We start from the raw sequence: 17,016 nt of genomic DNA, 5'->3' as shown, positions 1-17,016 counted from the left end.
AGTCTTTCTAGGTCTGCACAGAAAGCTTCACACGTGCTTCATGTGAAGGGGTAGGTTATCAAAACAGAGTGGTGATACTCTTTGCATGTGACATTATGAGAAACAGATGAAAATTACCTACATCAGTTTGGAGAATGGTATTCTGCACTTTCCACAAGGGCTGCTGCTCCTCGGTGACTGAAAGGTTTAACAGATGCTCTTGTGAAAGCCTATTTGCCAAGTGAAACAGAGCTTTTGCTTTGGCTGTCTCTTAAGCACAAGACTACATGTTTTCCAGAAAGGTTCAGGTGGGAGAGATTATTCACAAATTGCCTTTGTCATCATTCAGAGAAGAACTGTCTCTAGCTGGAAATATTTCAGAGATATTTATTGTATTCTGAAAACTTCATTTTATTTCTAACTTATGTACAGTTAAACATTCAGAATCATAAAATATGAAGTATAAAATATTTAACAAAATAGATGCAGTTCGTGTTGTTCAGATGCACCATAGATATATGATGAAATAGTAAACAGCATTGGAATTTCCTGACAGTCCTCTCTCTAGTTTACCAGGGAAAGGAGTGTGTAGACCTGCTCTACACATTTCGGTCTGACCAGTATGGCATCAGCCTTTCATTTCAGAGAGAACACCGCCATGACTCTGGTTTCTGTGTCCTCAGCCTTCCACAGCTACCTTCACTATCTAAAATGCCAACACTAAATACACCAGATACCCTCTGAAGTTGGTGTTTTCAATACTTTTTTTTTTTAAATACAGAATTTCCTAGAAAAGAAGAATCATGTAATTCAGGCCATATGAACAAAAGAGTCATTTATTATATATATATATTCTCTAGTAAGCTATAATAGTCTCTTGAATTTTAAATGTCTTTTTGCTATTTTCAATGCTTAAAAATTATAATTTTAAAACATTAAATATTGTGTTATATACATTATGATTTAATTTATTATTTCTAAACATGGAGCATTCTCCAAGTGAAAACTTGGATGTAACAGAAAACAACTTCATTGACATAACAGGCTTTAAAACTTCACCTTATACAACCATAAATTTGACTATATGAAAAATAGCCAAACATCAATTTATTCTTATGTGGGATTTTTTCTGTTCGTTTTTCTGGTCTTGGGGAGAGAGTTCTTTTGGCTTTTTTTTTTTTTTTTTTTTTTTTTTTTTGTATAAACGGGAGGACAGATCTGGTCATTACTTTTGTCAGTGTTCAGTATTTGAACTTTTTTTTGATCTCATTCATACTATTTTATATAAAATAACAAAATATACAGAGAAAGCTGAGTTTGTTACATTAGTTCATACACATACAGTAAATAAAAGTTTTTTATGTATGGCTTTGCAAAGGTAGATTATGAAGTGACTTTTGTATTTTATTTGTTTAAAAGCATTTTAAGAGAACGTGTTAGTGTGCTTACAATAGTGGCCATGGTAGTTGAATGTCGAGCCAAGAGTTTAATGCTAGAATCACTGGAGGTCTTGCCTGACACTGCTTCTGCAGCCTTCAGAAGACAAATGTAGTTTATTACAACCTCATCTATCTTAGCTATAATTTCCTGCTGCTGTGTTTCAGAGTTCATGACTTTAACTAAACGCATGCAGGCTTCTGTTAAGCAACAGAGTACTTGAAAGCTGGAAGTCATAGCTAAAAGCATTTCCTCAGGGCTTTTATCAGCCATGGCCATTTTCCTGCAGGCACTTCCCAACTGTCTCGATTCCATAGATAACAGTTGTTTGTACTTAGAAAGTTTAAGGTCATATGTTTCTGGATGTAAATCTTCTCTCTTGCCCATACTTGCTCGGACCAGTGAGAGTAGCTCGTTGGCATCCTTTTGTGCTGCAATAAATCCATCAGGCATTGCATATGTCTTCTCTTTCATCACATTTATTCGTGTGATTCGTGCATCGAAGGCCACATCATTGAGATTCACATCAATTTGGCCACCTTGGATGTCAGCACTGCCCTTCTCATGCATGTTGACTGCCTCATCTTGCGGGGGCTCAGCAGTTTTCAGGGACTCCAAGCCTTTCTGCTCATTTTCACTGGAAAATGACTGACCAACTGGTTCTGCGAGCTCACACGGCATCTGTGGTTCGACAAGACATGAGAGCTGATGGCTGTCTTGGTCATCTTCATCATCATTGTCGTTGTTTCCTCTGCTTAGGAAACAATAGCTAAAGGGGCCACGACACCTCCAGGTGCTGGTGTCCAGCTTCCGCAAGGGCAATGTTCGACACTGCTTGGAGTCCTTCTGGCTGCTGCCTGTGCCTGAACACCTCTTACTATCCTTCCTGTCAGTGCTGACGTACACACAACTCTGGGAATAACTTTTTGACAGCTTTTTGCCCAGGGGAACTTCCACCCTTCCCTCTGATTTGGGTTCATCCCTGCGGGTGATGTCCAAGCATTTCAAGCTGGCTGTGGCTGCCTTCTTTTCAAACAGCATCTCAATACCCGCAGATCCTCCAACGATGCTGCTGCTGCGTCTCAGCACTTTCCTGTTGTGCGGCATCCTGAGGCTTCCTCCTATCATGTCATATGGCCGTAAACTAACTGTTGCCCCACAAGCCTGATTTACTTTGGGAATGTCACAAGAGTCTTGATTTTGACTTGGCACCTTTGATTCTGATAGCATGGATGATAGCATGATGGAGTCAGCTAGAGGCTGTCTAGGAAAAGCTGTAGGCATGCCTCCTTGTCTTCCCTTTTCAGGCTCTGTGAAAGCTACACTAGGGGTAGTAGAAGAGCAGACAGAATAATTAAGCATCACCCTGATAATATTCAGAGACTGAACTTTTAAGTATCTTTAACAGTCAGGACAAAGGGATTCCTAGTCTTTCCCAGTAGTCACCATTCCTCAAAATATTTCACAAAAAAATCACTGCTAGTTCCTTGTGTCTTTTGTATTTCACTAAGATGCCTCTTAAAATCTATCAACAAATTATAACCTATGAATAGTTAATTGCTCATTCCACTACAGCAGACTTACTCAAGAAAAGGAATAGAAAATCATCTATAAAACGGCCTAAATCTTCCCCAGTATATAGATTGCATGTTTTCCATTAACTAATTAGGTGAATATTTTCAGATTAAAATACCTTCTTTAACTACACCTGAGAGGGTATGGAAAGTGCATTCATGGTAAATTTTGGTTTGGTTATGTGGTTTTTTTTGGCAGAGGAATAACATTTCTCATTCTAGCTCCTAGTCTGTTCCACTTCTTGATTTTCATGCATTCACTCACCACTGCTACATATGGGTTGCAATCCAGGAAGAGGGAAACATTTAAAACCCAAGTGAAAGAATTTCCAGTGCTATCTCTGAAAAAACTGTGCATTTTTTTTATAACAGTAATTTCATAAAATCTCTTGAAATTGGAACTTAAAAAGGCAGTAATGGTTCTATATGTAAATTACTTTTTAAGGAAACACCTACTGTCAGATGATGAAGTAAATACATGCTTAATAAGGCAGTGACATTTTCTCATCCTTACATTTAGAGCTTTTTATTCATACTGGCATGTTTTTGACAATCTGCTGAAATAGCATGTAAGATACATAATAAATGAATCACAGGTTTTTTTTCTCCTACATTAATATATCTTGTGAAGTCATTGTATAATCTAACAAAGATCCTGGAACTAAAGTGACTATGGATTTTGGAGTCTTCCAAAGAGTGGAAGAGAGGCCTCTCCATCAGTGTCCCCCAAATATTTGTAAACGTAATGAGAATTTTTTTTTAAAAAATTGATTTTTGTAAGCAGCTCATAAGAATATCTCAATGTGTGCAAGTAAAATGAATAGCTACACTGAAGGTGTAATCCCACTGCATCAACAGCTTGATGATGTAGTTTCAGGTAAAGATAATGTGAATGTCTCACCTATTCCTCAATGTTAACATGCAGCTTTAAAAACAACCATAAGAAACACTTTATTACTCCTGTACCTGTAGTTTCTTTTATCTTGGGGATCCGATGACATCCTTCTCTCAGAGTGCCGAACAGTGGTTCAGCATTAATTCCTGAATGCACGACAGGCACCGTCATTCTGTGACACACGGCTTCAGGCTGCTGGTGCAGGTCTTTGTATGTTGTTCCATGGTTTGGAAGAATGGCAGCTCTTTCATCTGCTGGAATATAGGCAATGCCTTTCATTGATGGGTCAGAGATAATGTGCTTAACATCAGAGGTACAAAGAGGAGATTCAACAGGGGTAGCGCATGTGCTACTGCCTGTGCTGCATCCTGCATCCACTGAAGAGCACTGAGAGCTTTGCAGCGAGAAATGGCCTTCACTTTGCAGAGATGACATGCGCTTAGCCAAGTGATATTCACAAAGTCTAGCCACACCCTGCTCAGCTTCTGGAAGCTTTGAAGGATGGTCATCTGCAGATAAATCGGTATCTTCTGTGTCGTTTAGGTCTTTGGCTGAAGACACGGGAGTCATATCTGACAGAAAGTTTTCACCTTGGCTAAGCCCCGAGGTATCATCCTGATCTACCTCAGGATCCACTTCATCCTTACAGTCAGTTTCTGTTTTACCAAGGACAGGAACTCTTGGAAAATTCTTCCCATTCACTGTTTCTGGGCTTGGCTTATCTGCTGCCCCATCATCAGCAGCATACCATCTTTGGCGAAAGGCAGTTCTCTCCACGTTAAAAGTGCTTAGGCGTTGACTGTCTCTTGCTGAAAGAGTTCCAAATTTAGCTTTTAGATCTTCATCAGCCTCTGCTTTTTTAGTTCCCTGTTGCTTTTTCACAGTAGCATTGCCATCAGAGGGTGCTTTTACTTCGCTGTCTGTCATCTTATTTTTCCTTTTACTAGTGCAAGAATATACCAAGGATCCCATGTGCAATTTGCTAAAATAATCAGTGACAGATTTTGTTTCCATGGTCTCTGGCTCCATTTCCATGTTATCTGAATGAAGAATCTGCTTTGAAGGCACAACTTTTGACTGTAGCTCTGCAGCCTGACGGCCAGCCAAAGGCTGTGAGGGCTTCATGCCTGGCCCTCCAGCCTGATTCTTAGTGATGGGAAATTCAGTCTGCTCTTCCACAAGGGGTTGGTACCCTTCACTTGTGGTCAAAAACATACGTGCAGTGTTTTCTGACTGTTTCTGTGCCGCGGCTAATTCAGAGCTTTCAGTCATTTCAGAGGAATTTGTTTCATTGCCAGAATCTGAAGATGACTCAGGGCTATATGCTCGCAGGATAGCTACACCTGCAAGCCACAAAAAATAAAAAGTCAATTAAATGACAGCAGCTGAAACACCTGGATAAGTGACAAGCAAAGGGGTTGTGTTAGAGACAAAAATATGCTTTGCAAAAATACTCTGACCTTATTGCACGGTTCCCGGGACAGGTAGTTTAATAACATAATGGTAGTTCCATTAAATAATATGGAATATGATATATGATGTATGCAAAATGATGGGGGAAAAAAAAAAAAGGAAAAAAAACCCCAAAACACCAACCCTCATGAAATGGAGTATTTCCAAGGCTAAATGGATGAGATGGAATGATTTTCAATGAATAAATGTAACTATGGTGAAAGAACCTGAATTGTCATTCGTCTGCTGTTCCTCTGAAGCAGCCAAAGCTTCTAGTGCTTGAAGTGTAGAGACTACAGCTTCATCTAGCCCCTTCTCACACTTCCCCTCTGTATTAGTAGGAACAGCATCGATAAGTGACACTGGAATGTCATCGTTGCCTAGATTACTGGCTTGTTCCTTGTTGTCTCTAGGCTGTGTTGCTTGATTCTGAGAGTCTTCCTCATCGGAACTGTCCCTGAAGCCAGGTGGAGGAGCAGCAATGGCCATGTTTAAAGTATGCAATAGGAAATCATCTTCATTATCATCACCTTCTGGAGGTGGAAGTGAAGTCAAATCAATAATGTCATCACTAGAACCAGAAAGGCTGAGAAGAGCAGGCCTATTAATTTCTCCTACTACAATGTCTTCTTCACAGCTTACTTCATCTTCATCTTCAGCATCATCTGTGTTTTCTGCATAACAAATATCATGCAGCAAAGGCTCTTCTATCCCTTCTGCAGCTCCAAATATTTTACCGTCATTTATAGTTGCATAAACAGAATTTGTAGCAAACTGAATGCTTTCAGCATCTGGTGACAACTCCAGGCCTTTAATGTCATTGGCATTACTAATATAAATGGCTCTTTGTTTTTCTAGTACTTCTGGACTTTCATCTAAAAGCCTTTCATAGCCAAGAGTCTGGGGGTTGATACCATCCAAGTTGTGATCTCCAAATATAAAGGAAACTTTTGCTCCCCTGGGGGAATCCTGTGCTTTCTTACTAGATTCCAAACCTGAGAGTGACAGTAGTGAAGGCTGATTAAAATTTCGGCTTTCTTCTGCTTCAGTTGGGTCACTTTGCTTGGCCAGATGCTGATCAAATCCACCTGAATTATAAGTATTTTCTATGTACAGATGTCTGTGTTCCTTTTGACATAACAGACTTTCAGAAACATCTACAGTCTTCTGTTTTGGATCAGCAAAGGACATTTGAGTCTCCTGATCTCCTTCAGCCAGGAAAGTGGTAGTTTTTGGTATACAATTCCACTCAGAAGCAAGAAGGTTATGCTTCCCTCTATTTTCAGTTCCTATAACATGGTGAAATAGAATTGGCATTGTGAAATCAAAGAGCAAAGTCATGTAATTTTTAAACAATTGTTAATGCTCAGTAATAAACACTCTGAATAGGACAGCTGAGCCATCAAACACTTCAGCAAAGCACTTTCAAACTCACCCCTGCTCTAAGTTAAATACCTGTTGATTTAACGACCTAAAGTTTAACTGGTACTTTTGTACTTTAGCACAAAACTAAACCTCAGCTAGGTACAAATCCTTTTCCAGGAATAGTAAGACAAAACCAAATCCCCAACCAGTTTCTCCAACACCATATGTATTCTTATAAAAGATAAATGCATATAAAATAATAACACTCATGGGGAATATGCATTTGTTTCATTACAGTATGAAATAAAATCATCAATTTGTTTATTTTACCATTAAGATGCTAAAATAGGCTGAATATTAGAACATTATAAAGCTGAACCGATATACTGTGGCGCTAGGTCTGAGCTAGCAATCAGATCTCACTTGGCACAGCCCTGAATCTGGAGGTGCACTGGCTCAAGCTGCTTCTGCTTTAAACGTTGGAGTGTTGTTAACATACTGTGCAACGAATACCTGTTTCTCGGCTCCCTGTATTTTTCTTGTTGGCCATGTTAAATATTGAGCGCCTTGAGTCAACCAGTAGTCTGTAGTATCCAGCTGTTAGGCAAGCAAGATTCATTGCATCTGTTGACTCCATCAGTAGAGTAATAGGCTAAGAAGAATACAACCAAGTCTTGGTTAAGGCTGTCCCTCCTCAATCTGTTTACCTGCTGACCATACTACTACATGGAAGCAAAAGGAATTACATCACAAACACCACATTGAAAAATACACACCAGAACTTATTTTCCTGACTACCAATATCAAAATGTATCAAACATTTATAAAACACTGGAGTTACAGTAAGGTAGAAGTCCAGCTGGATGTTTTACCTGCTGATTTTGCTCTCTTTCTGAATGAAGATAACCATTTTAAGACTCTTGCTCCATCTTTTTCTTGCATAGATTTATTATTCTCACCAAAGCACTGTTTACTGTTACTCCGAAACTGCCAAGGGCTAAGAACCTGGTACATTAGGCATTAGAGTCTGGCAGTAGTATGAGAATCTGCAGCTTCCCAGAAAGTCAGGTGCCTCAGGCACATGTAAAGAAGCAAGGTGCAGGAAGCAAACAGTCAAGGGGAGTTCAGGTTCAGAAAATACAGTAGTGAGGTTAAAGGTATCATTACGTGGCAGTGACAATGACTATTACAACGACAGCTTAAAAGATTTCTGTGTTTGTGGCCTGGCATTACTGAAAAGACAGGTGACAAAAAAATAGGCAGAAAAACAGAGACAAAGAGAACGGAGAAGGATACTCAGAAGGGAGATCAGCAAAGAAAACAAACTCAAAGCACTTAGAAAAAGAAGTCAGACCTAAGAAAAATGAGAGACCTCAAAGCTTTGAAAAACTATGGCTGCCAGGCTAGCAAGCATCAAACCTGAGACATTAATGTGAAACATACTTTCTTTAACTCCTTTTTCTTCTGCCACAACATGTAAATGTATTTGCCTAAAACTTTAGTTCATGTATCTGTAGCTTTTAACACCAAAAGCTGCTCTTAAATTTATTTCAAGGTGTCTAGCCTCTACAACTCCTAGAGAGGAAATAAAAATGAAGCCCTTACCATGATACATTGATAGAAATTACACTGTAGACAACTCATCTTATCACTCACAGCTTGTAGGGACTCACAGCTTGTGGACATTTGTGACAATTTATCATAATTTAGCATGCAGAGCCTAATGTTATAAGACAGATGCATGGACCTGCATCAGTTATTCCAGGAGGACCATTACATGCAACAGGGATGGCTCTCCAACTTACTGTGCCTGACTAGTTAAAAGACAACTGATTCTGATAGAGGCTGGGGCCAAAACAGAACTGATGATCGTAGTTTACTACCAAACCCACAATAGGTCTGATAATTTTTTTAAATGCCTGTGCTGCAGCATCTTAGGCCAAAATACTCCAGATGCCCTGAATGTTGTATGTACACTTTCCAGCAATATGGAAAAAAATATGCTTTTTTTTTCTTTAAAGTATTTTGTGCCACAGTTCAAGCTTCTAGTCAATACATGCTCCTTTCAAAGCACTGAACTGTAGCTATAAAATTTAACTATAAATTATTAAACTTACAATGGGCTAATTCACCCCTGTTCTTTTGAGTGACTATTAAAACCTAACATTACAAATGCTATGTTCATCTCAAATTTTCTGCAGTGATTGACAGAAATGGATGACCTCCACAGAAATCTCAGATTGCTGAAAACAGTGCTGTGAACTACTTGTTAATCTGCTAAACAGTCCTGTGACAGCTAGACTTTTATTGCCTGCTTCTGCCAAGTAATACATACTTGAGAAGACATTAAAAAGAACCAGAAATAAAATAAAGGTCTAGACTGTTGATTCACTTATTCATTAAGAAAATATTGGCATATATGACATATATTGGCATATTCAGAATCTGGATATACAAACCTACTACCTTAGGGTAAGCCAAGGGATGAAAACATCAGATGAGAATACCTACCTGTGTCTGCCTGCATCTCCTCCACAGGACACAGTGACAACCCCTACTTGTGTCCCACAGAGAGGCATTTTTTTTTGTCAAATTCCATCCAGAGTCTCCTAGATTTGTGATTTTAATGTTAGGCCAGTCTCTCTGGGTTTAAGATATCATGTGTCAAAATCCAAGGAGACAGTGATATGCATGGTTTGCAATAAGACAGTAACAGTGTTATAAAACAACATGATACCATGGTAATATAGAATACTATGGCATACAGTGCTGCATTTTACATACAAGCAGATGGGAAAGATTTAATTTCTATATAACTTTCTTCATCTGTAAAAAGGTGCTAACAGCTTTTTCACAAGAGGGCTGTGAGTTTAGTACAGTAATGCAGGTAAAGTAGCCTGAGATCCTCAGATGTTATCATTGCTAAGTAAGGTGAAAGGGAGGCTGTGTTCACCAATGTGTACATTTCTCTTAAGCTGCTATCAAAAAACATCTAGATTAATTTACAGCAATGTTTTTTTCATTAACTTAAATACAGGGAAATAGTTCCAGGTCAATAAACCTAAAGCATTCAAAGCAAAAACTTAGTAAAATATTCCTTGTGGTTGTTTTTTGTGTATAGTTGGGTAAACAAGAACTGTTAGGCTCTATTTTAGTAGAATACTTAGGTTTCAAGTATAATGAGAACTCTTCCTTCAATCTCTGATTATCCTGATTAATGCTCTAGAAAGTCTATGAAGTCTTCAAAACCAAATAGAAACCACACCAAGAAGAACCAGGGCAGTAATACGCAAAACTCCACTCATTTTGGCATTAGATGCCACAGATGCAGAGAGTTAAGTGGGATTTAAGAGAAATTAAACGACTATAGGTAGATGAAGAGCAGCTGTGAATAAATTATGCAGGACAAAGCACTGAACTGGAATTGTAAGGGCTAAGAAAAAACCCTTGCCTTTCTACAGTTTATCTCATTGGTAACTGCCATATGGTTACTTGCAATGAACTTTGCAGATAAAACACTGGATTGCAGGGGACACTGGTCTGATGCAGCTGGTGATTCTCTAATGGTTATAATATTGTCTGTTACACTAAAGGAGCTCCTAGGGGCTCAAGGATCCTCAACAGAAGACCAATTTTGTGATACCTTGTCTCACCATGGAAATCAAGGAAGAGGCCAACAAAGCGAGTTGCCTGGGGTCAGCCAAGAGAAAAATCAGAACAGAACACAAGTGCTGCAAGCTCCTGTCTGGTACGCTGTAGGCCCCTCAAATGACCAAGCTGTATGCTACACGCACTCAGATCAAAAAAGAGCTAAAAATGCACCCTCAGAGTATTATTGGCACAAAAATGTTCAGAACAGTAGAGCTTGATCAAATACTCAAATAACGACAAAAACATTATTGAAAGATGTTATATCAATGTAAATCAACAACAAACTTACTTTTACATCTAAGACATGCAGCTCAACTCTAACATTGCTTTCATCTTCTGTAAACATCTCAATTCTGTTCACATGGCTGAAGTCTGCCAGGAGAGCCACCAGGTTTGTTTTGGTGTTTATCACATGACTGATTCCATACCGTGGCCCTACTAACAGAGTCACTTCTGAATGCTTTTCTCCCTGCTTTAGCACAAAAAGAGAAAAAGCAAAAGTAAAAAACGTGATAGGTGCCACATAATGGCAGAAATCATTACTACCTTCTTTCATTTTCATGGAGCTACATTTGCACGACATTTCTCCATTAAAGATTATTACGTTTTTTCTAAGAAGATATGATATACAAGATCATACTTGATTCATAATTAAAAGTAAAGGAATCTGCTGCTGAATATTGACTATACTCTAGTTTTTTGATGGATAGTTGGATGGGCAGATGGATGGATGGACTCTGCTTCCGTTAAAAGTAAATCTCTGTCATTAAGAGTTTTCCAGACAAATAATTCTAGTATTTTACAGTTAATTGGAAGACACTATTTGCCAAAAAGGTGATACCTATCTCCAAATCCCCAGTAAAATTTACATTATAACAGGAATGTTATTTTAAAGATGAAAAGAAAAAAAGTGATTTGGTTCAATTAACAGTGATTTTTAAAGTGTATTAATAGAACCTACACTTCTAAAGAAAATTACATAGTCCATCTTTTCAAAAAGGCATTTGGATAAAAAAAATCAAGAGAGAGATTATTTGAAGAGAAATGTTACCACTAGCGTTGCCTTGAAAACACGCCCTCCATATAATCGCAGATCACTGAGGAACTTTAGATAATGCACCTTGGCTTGCAGAGCAGATAGCTGAGGAAGGAGAAACAAGGGTAAGAGGTAGTGGTGGAAATCAACAGATCACCAAATTCAGAAAGAAAATGTATTTGTGTAGTCTAAGGAGCATGGACTGCAATAACAGCTTTTCAGAGCCTGAAACTAAATCATTAGACGCTTGAGTTTCAGATGAGGAGAAACAGTTTCCTTCTTAAAATTAAGATCTTGCTTGTTTAGTTAAAATGCAGTGAGGACTTGGGTATGGGCAGATCAGAGCACTGCAAGAACATCGTAACGGCTCCACTGACGGGAAAACGTTAAACTACTCAGATTAAACATCTGTTCATTGAGGGATTTCAAGGCTAGACAGCAGCTTTCCATTCATAATCACCATCAGTTCTTAAACTTTTATGTACCTATACAGAGAAAAAGAACAAAGAATTTGCTTTTGTCAGCTATGTGTATTACATTTTGCGAGGTACTTGTGGCATATGGCATATTATTCCACCTCATTACTGCTTTTCCTATTTTTTAAAATGAAACTCTTCCACTATATTTAGTAGGGAATAAATCTGAAAGCTAAATACAGTACATCAATACAAACAATCTTATCGTGCTATACATGTCATAATTTATGCTCTTTTTTCTCCTCTGAGTTTAAACTACCTACTTAAAAAGAAACAATTTAAAAAAAAAAAATATGAGACTGAATGGAAAGAAGAAACAGTTCATTTCACCCAAGCAGTCTGGACCCAAACCTTAGACCTCCCTGGCTAAATCCTTGTATCTGGACTTTTAAAAGAAAAGATAAAACAAGCTGATCTCATTTGCTATTCTCATTTCAGCCACTAGATTTCTAATTCAAGATCTTGTTTGATCTTGAACAACATTTTAAGACCTCCCTATCCTAAGTTTTTCCAGACACCAAGGACGAAATGGATCCAAAGCAGAGCAACTAGCTGTAATGTTTTCCCCTTCCCTTCACCAGGTGCACAGTTGGTGGAGAAAGACATGGAGGTCATAAAAAATGGGACAATCCTGAGAATGACAGGCTTCCCTTCATGCAGAGGAAGAGAAGACCCCAGGAAGAAATCAGTTCTTGTGTTAGTACCTACGAGTGAGACAGAAGGTGAAGATGAGCTCAGATGCTTTGTTTCTGAGACCTACCCGCTAAAAAAGCAGGTGGGCACACAACATATTTTCAAAGTGTGAACCAAAAAGAATGAAGCAAAACCAATGAAGTCTGCTTGCTGCAGGAAGGGACTCTTGCAACCTCTCTTCTAACCAAGAACTGACACCATATGCCACTGTCATCACCTGCAAGGGCTGCAGCAGCAATGGCTTCCAAAATAACCCCAAATTTACACTACCAGAACAAACAATAAGCAACTGGCATTATCTAGCTTTAGATGCAGCAGTACAGGAGATGTGCAGTGCTTCAGTCAAAAAGATGGCCTTTCCTCCTGAGCATTGCAGGTCAAACACATAGAGCTACGCTCACAGTCATGATGTGATCTGAAATCTCCCAGCAGGATTTCTGCTGATCACAGTGCACCTTAGCTCAGGCACCAGGTGTTTGGGTTTTTTTCCTGTTCAGAAACAAAGTGCCATGAAGCAGGATTCAACTCATCTTGTATCTCAACTAGTCACTCTTAGGTTCTTTTTATAGTCCATGGAGAGAAATAGGCATTTCTGGGACAAAGTCATCTGTACCTATTTTTGGTTCCTAACATGGGATGGGATGAATCGCTGCCTTGAAGTGCCTGTTTCTCTCCATTGACTACTAGATGACTTGCATAAAGAAACCTCATTCTGGTGTCTAAACCCAGCCTCAGCTGTATGCATTAACAAAGGCATTTCTCAGAGATATTGTCTTCTACATGGTTTTTTTCCCAGCTGAAGTGAACCCTTAGTGCTAAGAAAAGCACTTTACAACAGCAAGGAGGGTCATTTACTGTAAGGACCATCATCTATCCACTTAGATCTTGGCCAGCAAAAAGTCTTTACCTACAGCATAACAAAACAATCTTGAAAAACAGCATTTATGTCAGATCCATAGGTTAATGTGGTTCAGATAAGAGCATCAAAGACAGAACAATAACTTTCCTAACAAGTCTGCCATTAATAGGAAGCACTAAATGAATTAAAAAAAATATATAGCTTTATCATACTTGAAGTATTAATAACAAGTTTTCTGGCACTCTCAAGATAAGAAGATAGTTTAGTTGGGGTATAATTAATTATTTTTAATTGTTCTTGGCTATGTTGTACTGAGCACCAGAAGTAAAACCTCTGAAAACATAATGGCTAGGTGCTTCTCCGAAGGATTAACTTTAAATGTTTCCTATGCATGCCACCCCTTCTGTTCTTTAAAACATATTTTCCATTAAGATGCAAATGTAATACCTTTTTACCCGGAGGAACTAGGTTTTGATTTGCTTTGACAAGGTGTGAAAGTGCTTTCTTTATGTTCTTTTCTTTCATGCTTTGCAGCACAGCAGATGGAAGAAAAGTCTCTAATCCCCATTCTTTTCTGCAATAAAAGGCATATATTTAATTTCACATTCCTGTGATGATTATTTATCTAAAGACTGGTGACTGTGATGCCAAGTAAATGAACAACTGAAAACTGAAGAGTTGATCAGGTCCAGAGTTTTGCAGTAACACATTATTTTCTATATTCAAACTATGTATTACTTATGACAAAGATGCTTTTAAATGATATATAATCTCTGTTCTATCCCTTCCATCTCTTCCATCATGCCATACAGAGAAGAAGTTATAAATTTGTATGTTTAGAGTCTATGCTATATTGTTAAACACCACTTAATTACATTGGCAAGTACCATTATAGAATTAAAATCACAGATTTAGCAACATAATGTCAGATTTAATTTTATCTTCTAGGGGTTTTTTTAGAACATGCAAACCAGCCAGCCATTGTCTTTTCCACTTCAATTTTGTGGGCTTTTATTCTCCCTCAAAAACAACCCATCCCCCCCTCCTTTTACCAAATTTTCTCCTCTGCTTGAAGCACTGCTTTTGATAGAAGACTGACTTCACTTTTAAGTAATTATTTCTGCTGATTCATTAATAGGCTACAATATAACATGATCTTCAGTAAGGTGGATAAACTCTACAAGACTGAGTTTGCAACAGTTATTATTTCCATTCTGCAAGTAAACTGAGCAACAACAACAACAAAAGTGTTGGGTTTGTTGTTTTGTTTTTTCAATCCAAGCAGATGTACATATAGTTGCATTTTGGAAATTTTCTTTTTATTCGTAGTTACATATACATGTTTTCTAACATAAAACAGTGCCTACTGGGATACTTCTCTATTTAAGAAATCTTATACATAGAATCTAAGACCTTATAGTTTTCTGAATCAAGAAATCATCTATATCTTACTGTAATAATCTCTGTTAAAACCTTAGGATTCAGACCTTATAAAATTAGATCACACCTTTACATCATTGAAAGCAAATGAGTTAATCTTATTTACCTTTATAGGCTATTTCACGTGCCTAAACAAATAACCAACAGGTAAATGGACCAAAAGGTCCACACTTACAGCTCTTAACACACCTGAATCAATTTCAGCAACAAAGAACAAATGTAAAATTGGTGTATGCACATAGATATATTAAGGAAACAGCCTTAAAGAATCTATGAGTTACTTCTAATGTTTCACTTTTAAAGAAAATGCTGTATTCTCAACTTACTCTATATATTTGAGGGATATTTTCTGAGTTTGCTTGGTGGTCACAGTTGCAATATACATTTGTAATGCAGCCAACCGCAGGGCAATGTCATATTTCAGTTCTGGTCCAAATCTTTCCTGAACCACGTCGTTACAGCTCTGCCGAAGAACCAGTAGAGGGAGCATCAAGTTTAAAAATCTTAAAAATAAATTACAGTCCTTTATTTTTTTTTTTTTTGTTATTGTTTTTAAATTAATACTGCATGAAGAGTAACCCTGAACTCAGAAGCGGGACCATGCTGAAGGTAGGTCTGTTGCTCTCAAAGGTGTCAGATAGGCTCACCAGGATATGGGCACTTCTGAAGAACACAAGTACTTATGTCAAAGAACAGGAGGCATGAATATTTTAATATAAACTCTCTTCATCCTTCCTGGGGAAAACAGTAACTCTCTCTCATAAAGAGTGTGGGGAGGGTATCAGTGTATCTGGACTCAGGATAGCAGGTTTGTAACTGGTGAGATACCCAGGAGACCACATTGCTTGTACATCAATTTTCTCATCCATTTTACTGGAAGTTCCTTTTCAGACATCATTTCTGTCTGATATTACAGTAGCAGGAAAAAAAAAAAGTATTAGCAATTAATTCAGCTTCACTCTTTTCTAAAGCCAAATATATTTTGGAAAGATATCAAAGCATTACTATTTGGAGAGACTTAGGAAGGAAGGGGGCTTTGCAGATGATAAAGATTTGCACATTCCCCAAGTGCATTCACTGGCTTTACACAGCAGAAATAAAACCCAGGATTTACTGCAGCCATGCTTTTCTATGTGAAGATACAAATTATATATACACTGAGTGCCATTATCTTTTTATTCTTTTTTACACCAACGATGGCTGTGCTTTCACTTACCTGTACATAGAGATATTCAAAAGCAACTGGATCTCTTCTTAAAAGATCAATGGGATCCTTTGGGACAAAGCTAATCCTGAAAAGACATCTCATCTTATGCGAGCTTGGCCTCTGGGTCACCTAGGGCAGTGCAATAGTTATATTTAGAGCTTGGCAACCCTGGTTGAGCAACGCAGTCTGCAGTCTCAGGCAATGTGACCCTACTCCAGAGCCATGTGGTAGCAAGAAAAATAATTCTATCCAACAAAGAGCTTTGCCACAGGCTCCTTATACAGTTCTTATGTTCTTCACATAAGAACACCATATATATGATTTTGTGGAGAGACTTTCAGACTCATATAGGCATGACTGCCCAGTACAACTCAACATCAAAGCAACAGAATTCACTCAATGAAAACCAGAGTGAAAGGATGAAGAAAACAGACTTCAATGAAAACCACCCAAGTGAAATACAAACTGAGTTGTGTTTCAGCAGGACCAAAATACTCATACACGAGAAGGCCTAGAAGGTTTTTGGGGTGAGGTCACATTTTATTTCTTAGACTGACTGAGAACACAGGTGAAACACAGCTTAGTAGCCACTATTCTCACTTTGTCTTTCTTGTTTTAATCCATCAGGCAATTTGGAGATACTAGGCCTTATTCCTGGGTTTTTCTGGATTAAGAAATCTACCCTATGATTTCTGATCAATACAAATCTCTCCCAATATATTAAAAAATTAAAAAGACCGCTTTGTGTGTTGGGCAGCTAAACTTTGTCATGCATGTAACACTAATCTGGGTATAATTACAGGGGATCACGAGACAGCTAATCAATAATTGGATGAAAGAATAACGATCCAATAACACCATTGTAAATCATGGTCAACAGCAACATTATAATTGGAAATTAAAGTATTGCTGATTTTACAGCAACTCCAAAGAAGACACCCTCAGAATTAAT

The 17,016-nt window shown here is 38.1% G+C and overlaps 1 protein-coding gene across 2 annotated transcripts in view; it reads right to left on the bottom strand.

Annotated features, from left to right (window-relative positions):
* Positions 1-368: 368 nt before the first annotated feature.
* FRMPD4 (FERM and PDZ domain containing 4) overlaps positions 369-17,016 on the bottom strand; it is a 298,663-nt gene continuing 282,015 nt past the window's right edge. The window contains exons 9-17 of one of the 2 annotated variants that reach the window (XM_027785446.2): positions 16,074-16,193; positions 15,184-15,320; positions 13,865-13,991; positions 11,405-11,494; positions 10,643-10,825; positions 7,216-7,354; positions 5,565-6,626; positions 3,957-5,228; positions 369-2,735 (exon numbers count right to left, since the gene is read on the bottom strand). In XM_027785446.2, the coding sequence (XP_027641247.2) occupies positions 1,384-2,735; positions 3,957-5,228; positions 5,565-6,626; positions 7,216-7,354; positions 10,643-10,825; positions 11,405-11,494; positions 13,865-13,991; positions 15,184-15,320; positions 16,074-16,193 (4,482 nt within the window). In that variant the 3' untranslated portion in view covers positions 369-1,383. Of the gene's footprint in view, positions 2,741-3,956; positions 5,229-5,564; positions 6,627-7,215; positions 7,355-10,642; positions 10,826-11,404; positions 11,495-13,864; positions 13,992-15,183; positions 15,321-16,073; positions 16,194-17,016 lie in introns of both variants that reach the window. The other variant, XM_027785450.2, reaches the window with a different exon arrangement.

Source organism: Falco peregrinus, chromosome 4 (assembly GCF_023634155.1).
Source record: "Falco peregrinus isolate bFalPer1 chromosome 4, bFalPer1.pri, whole genome shotgun sequence".
In the NCBI taxonomy this organism is placed as follows: domain Eukaryota; kingdom Metazoa; phylum Chordata; class Aves; order Falconiformes; family Falconidae; genus Falco; species Falco peregrinus.
Note: the sequence above shows the minus strand (reverse complement) of the source record. Positions and strands in the feature narration are given on the sequence as shown.